Source organism: Pristiophorus japonicus, chromosome 18 (genome assembly GCF_044704955.1).
Source record: "Pristiophorus japonicus isolate sPriJap1 chromosome 18, sPriJap1.hap1, whole genome shotgun sequence".
Taxonomy (NCBI): Eukaryota; Metazoa; Chordata; class Chondrichthyes; family Pristiophoridae; genus Pristiophorus; species Pristiophorus japonicus.
The window spans coordinates 109,911,739-109,917,738 of record NC_091994.1 but is presented as its reverse complement, the minus strand read 5'-3'; the positions used below and the strand labels follow the sequence as shown (position 1 = coordinate 109,917,738).

The 6,000-nt window shown below is 39.2% G+C and overlaps 1 protein-coding gene across 3 annotated transcripts in view; it reads right to left on the bottom strand.

The window, feature by feature from the left end:
- Positions 1 to 964: 964 nt before the first annotated feature.
- Positions 965 to 6,000, bottom strand: part of ube4b (ubiquitination factor E4B, UFD2 homolog (S. cerevisiae)) — a 97,933-nt gene continuing 92,897 nt past the window's right edge. For all 3 annotated transcript variants that reach the window (XM_070860537.1, XM_070860538.1, XM_070860539.1), the window contains one exon: positions 965 to 4,941. In XM_070860537.1, the coding sequence (XP_070716638.1) occupies positions 4,871 to 4,941 (71 nt within the window). In that variant the 3' untranslated portion in view covers positions 965 to 4,870. The remainder of the gene's footprint in view (positions 4,942 to 6,000) is intronic.

Below are 6,000 nucleotides of genomic sequence, written 5' to 3'. Positions count from 1 at the left end.
GTCATTTTTTATATTCCTCTTCGGTCATGTTCGACGTCTTTCAGAATAAATCTTTTGTTGTTAAACTGCATTTTTTTTTTGGTTAGGCATTGGTCATTGATATGCAACCACTTTGGGAGTCAACTGGCTGAATGGAGACTTGCTCAACAATACACCAACTGCTTCAACTGGTTTCAGTTGTTGATGGTTGGAACCTTGTGTCCAGAAAGTAATCTGGTTGTTTAACGGTTTGACAAGTACTTTTAATGTGACATTCGGAAACTTCAGCTTTCAACGTGCACTGGACACCATTTCCTGTCCGTTCAAAATGTATGCAGCGAATATTCAGAAATACGCACAGATGTGCAATACCCAGATATGATTGAACACCCTTTGTGTGATTATCCTCAATGGTCATCATCTCTACCAACAAATTACTTAAGAAAAAGCATATTATTAAAAGTGACTGTGCAGAAAGCTTTAATGCGCAAAAATCAGTTGTGTACATCCTTCCTGCATAACGTTAGCCATCCACACGGGCAAGAATTCAGACCAAATACTAATTCGATGTCAAGTACACATGAAGTTGTGGAATAGGTCAATTTGAATCCTGTTCAAATTTTAAGTACATACCTTTGCAAGCTGGAACTCAAATTTCACCAAGCCTGTGAAATGGAGGCAATATAACAGAGCAAGATAAAAACAAAATCAACGTATCCCACAATTAACGGAGCAAACTCATAAATGAGACACGTGTGACTTAACAGGTGCCCATAACTTGAGAGTGAAGATAATGCCATGTGTAATTTTGTGCTTCCACAGTTAGCAGAACAATGACACTATAGATAAGCAACGAGTTGCACCGTATAGATCACTTTGATTGGAATCCAGTTCAGAGTTAAAGTCACTAAGTGTGTGCACCTTTGGTGTTAAAAGCAAAATGGAGAATCTCAAACCCACTTAATAGTAGAAGACAATGATACCATTTTGTATTTGGGATGTGTACCACCATTTATTGGAATTCAAAGTTTGGGAGCAATCAGAACAGTCTATAGGAATCACCATTCTGAGCAGGTTTATCATTAAAAACAGTTCTCTGATTATAACAGCATTTATAGAAAAACAAAAACAAAAAAAACTTCCAGCTTTTCAAAATAAAAATCAGAAATTCAAGTACCTGGAGCAAGGGGCAGTATAACATTACCAAAAATGCAAATTTTAGTTGGACAATGTAGCTTTTAATTTCCTCCTTTTCTTGCCGCAGTGCGAGAATTTCCAGTTCAACAATACTGGGGTAAAAAGGATACATCAGCACTATCACACTATTATGGTATCATTATAGTTGGCTAGAAGATTTTCAAATTACCTTACGCAACAGATTTGACAATCTTAATTTTAACCCTTTCTAGCCCAGAGAGGTCCAAATGGGTCTTTATGCAAGGAAGTACAGTATTGTATGGGTGAAAAGAATTACAGGTCTAAAAGTAAATGGGGTAACCAAGTATAGCATCAGTCAGGAGTCTGAGCTTCAACATTTGATCAAAACACCAATACAGTAAATGTCGGTGGCTGTCATTTTGAAAGCTTTATCTTCAGAAAGGTTCTGGGTTAGAAAGGGTCATCATCCATTTTCTCAATAGGTCGCATATATATTTTTAAAAAGTAACAAAAAATGAACTTCAAAGTTTAGGTCAAATTATCAACAGATTGATGTGCATGTTTACATATCTGAACTGGAAAGGGGTAGACTCTGCCTCACTTAATGCAGTGATGAGCTCATAATAATCTGCATTATGCCAGTGGCAGTTTTACTGAAGATGTGGCTGTACAACTTACACACACACAAGTGCCTTTAAATGCTCTTTTCTGTGTCGCACTTTTTCTGTGTAGCAAAGAGAAAAAAAAATCCAACAATATCGGACCATGGCAATGAATGTTGGCTCAAAAGATTAAACACAAGCGATTCTGAAAGGTCAAAAAATGAAAAAGAGTGAAGAAAATGCAAGAGATGCACTTACTAAAATAATGCATTTGATTTCCTATATTTAATAATCTAGTCCTCCTGTGTATAACACTGTTGCCGTAGAAAATTTACACACTTCAACAAAGGCATTTTATTTTTAATATTCTCGTGGGTGGGGGGGGGGGGGGCAAAGGGGGCGAGTTCAGTGGCAAGTTGAAATTTACCCATTACGTTTTAAGTTTTGGGCTCTTAAATAATTCAGTTGTTTACGAAGCAAGACTTGGATAGAGTCAAACTAAGTCTCGGTAGCTGAAATAAAAGACAAATGGTTGGAAATGCACAGCAAGTCAGTCAGTATCTGCAAAGAGAAAAGGCAGGTTCAGGTCTCAGGGTTCTGAAGCATGATAAGACACCTCACACACTGGCCTGGTTTTCCTCTTTACAGGTGTATCTGGGTCTAGAGCCAGCATTTTCTGCTTTTATTGCAGATTTCCAATTTAAAAAAATAAGTCCGGGTATTTGGTGGACTTTCAATATACAGACTATTTAGTATTTTTTTAAAGTATATACTGAACAGTCAGCAGATTCTAATTGTGTATTGGTGAGCTCTCAGTGCCCAGTATTCAATACAACTATATCGTTATTTACTCCAGAGTTAGGGCAGGCAGACTGTAGAAGGTGACTACAGAAACAGGCTGTGGATCCTAAAATATCCTGCACAGGATTATGTGGACTGTTGAATGTTAGGAATTTGCTTGTTGGAGACGGACAATTAAAACGACCTCATATCTTATATCCAGCTGTTTTGAACACTGCCTCAGTTATCCCTTTTGCTACTACATTCTTTGGTTCCTTGAGTAAATTGCATAAAAAAACACAGCGCTATAGTGAAGGATCCATATCATTTGAAAAAAATGATGTAAAAATGATCAATTTGGAAACTAGAAGCATTGAAAAATACTTGAACAATCAAATTCAAAACACCAGACAGGTGAATTTGAAGCAACTGCATTCGTGCTACTGAATTGAACGGGAGCGCATGTAGGGAAAATTTGCAGGAATACAAGGGCTAATTGTGCGTAGAATTGTAGATCGTAAGAGCTAGGTCTTTATAATCTGCATAAAGCCATCATAAAATTCCAATTTCCTTCGACACTATTCTGTAGTGTGGCTTCCACTTATTGCTGTTTTTGTAATGATTTTGCACAATATTGATGGATTTTACTGCAAAAAACCCCATTAAACTAGATAATTACAATATTACAATTAAAAATTGTTGATGCTTTATCATTCTCATAATCGAACAGTTGTAAACAACTGCTTGCAATTGATTTAGACCAGCACCACACTGGTCACAGCATAGCCGAGCAATGTGGGATATGCAGTTTTAGTAATGGACTAGATCATTCAAACCCCAAACACTTAAACTGGATTTCCCATGCCTGTTACACAGTTGTTGCTACACTAAAGGGAAATGACAACCAGTTCAGTTTTACAACTGGATTCCTGCAGCAGAATTGCAGCTGTCACAGTACAGCAGTTTACAAAAACATTAAGATACCCCACTGATATTGGGCGATTTTTAAAACTACTAGAAGCACGATGGCAGCAGAGTCAATCCTTCTCAAGTCACTGCATTTTTGTGACTCATTTATCTGGAACTCACTGAAATTTGGGATTTTTCTTGTGCACTTTATTTAACTTGCAAAGAAGATTTTCCAAAATGCAAAGTAATTTCACGTTACTTTAAATTGCCACCATTCAGGACTGTCGAAATAAAGCTTTGCAGCAAACTATACAGATGTAAAATGTGATAAAAATGTATTCAGAAAATGTCGTCAACTAACAAGAATTAAAAGTTCAAATTAATGGAACAGGAGTGAATACAAGAGGGTAGATGGAAAAAGGGTTTGCATTTTTAGTTTCTATTCACCGGTCAGGTACTCACTTAAGTGGCATCAACTATATTTTAAAACATTTGTATAAGGCTGAAGGAACTCTTGGAAAACAAGAGTGCCCTCTAGTGTGCTGTAGCAACAATAAAAGTCCCCAGAGAGGAAGGCAATTCAACAGGAGAGGAAGGCAATCCGGCAGCTGCTGGACTGAGGTGGTTTCTTGGAGGAAATGTAAAAAAAAAATACCTTATTGCAATCAAAATATTCCAATAATGCAGATCATACCGTGGAGAAAATAAATTGATGGCCATAAAACATGGTTGGCAGAAATGGAGGAAATTCATAACCTCTTTTCTGAGCTACAGAGTTTGGATGAAAGTCTATGCATTGGTGTAAATACTGGGGGGGGGGGGGGGGGGGGAAAACGAGGTTAAGCTAGAAAAAAAATATAAATTAATGATAAACAAATAGAATTCAATAGTCTCACCTTTAATCCTGTGAGCCAACAGATTATGCCTCATAATTAAAACATCAGTTTATAGGGAAAGGGCCTGTGCATCACTTTGGTTTTGAGGAACAGTTAGTGCAGCAAACAAAACAGTCTCTTCAGCAGCGACTGGTTGCAAGATACAGTAATAACTTCAACCTAAAATACAGACCATCTTCTGTTAATACAGTCATTTTAAAAAACATCGGTTGCTCAGACCCTTTTTTGTTTCAAACTTTGCCGCAAGGCCTTCAGTGCACCACCCTTAAACATGGCTTGGTCACGTGTAGCTGTACTGAAAAGGTATTCTAAATTGTACCCAACACCTCTGAACTTTTCTCCTTTAATTGTTTTTGTTCTTTAAATTAAATTTATTTACAGAGACATTACATTTTTCTAATGTGTTCAGTTCACCCTTTTTAATATCAGTGCAGTAGACGTAGACGACAAGCCTCACTGTTGAGCAGATTTGCTTTTGGGTTATAATAATCTGGTGGTCTACGCTCGGAACTACAAACTTTCACTGGATCCATCTCAAGTAACACTTCACTGTGAAGAACGGTTTGCATGTTGCTTCTCTCTCATCCAGGCGTGGATCTTGTCCTTCAGTTCGGGCACTGCAACACAGCAAGTGGAACAATCCAGAGAATAGGATGGAACTAATTTAGCAACCTGCTTCATTCACAGCTTATATTTTCAAGGAAAAAGGCAGTCACAAATATCTCACACACTTGTTTTATGCCTCAGTTTCTCAATTATAGCTTATCCTGTGTCGCAGTGTATTTGCGGAATTTTCAGCGTCAGAATCTTGGTCTATTGTTGCCAGCTCCCCTTTGTAAAACAAAAATTCCAATACATATACTGGTACCAGTTTTCCCCCCCCCATTGTCATAAGGGTGTCACTGGCATGGTCGGCATTTATTTCCCATCCCTAGATGCCCTCAGAAGGTGGTGGTGGCCCATTTTCATGAACCGCTGGAGTCCTGTGGTGAAGGAGCTTCCACAATGCTGCGAGGTATTTTGACCCAGCGATGATGAAGAAACAGCCGATGTATTTCCAAGTCAGAGTGCTGTGTGACTTGGAGGTGGTGGCGTTCCCATGCGCCTGCTGCCCTTATCCTTCTAGCTGGTACAACAGTGACTGCACTCAAAAGTATTGCATTGGCTGTAAAGTGCATTGAAGGTGGTCGTAAAAGGCGCTATATAAATGCAAGTCTTTCTTTGGTCGAGGTCACGGGTTTGGGAGGTGCTGCTGAAGAAGCCTTGGCGACTTGTGCAGTGCATCCTGTAAATAGGACACACTGCACAGCCACAGTCCGGTGGAGGGAGACGATGTTTAAGCTAGTGGATGGAGTGCCGATCAAGGTAGACTGCTTTGTCCCGAACGGTGTCGAGCTTCAATTGTTGTTGCAGCCACACCCATCCAGGCACGTGAAGAGTATTCTATGGCAGTCCTGACATGTGTTTTGTAGGTGGTGGAGACACTTTTCAAGTCAGCCACTTGCCACAGAATACATAAGAACATAAGAAATAGGAGCAGGAGTCAGCCATTTGGCTCCTTGAGCTTGCCCCGCCATTCAATAAAATCATGGCTGATCTAATTTTGGCCTCAACTCCACTTCCCTGCCCGCTCCCCATAACCCTCGACTCTCTTTGCAACCTCTGACTTGCTCCAG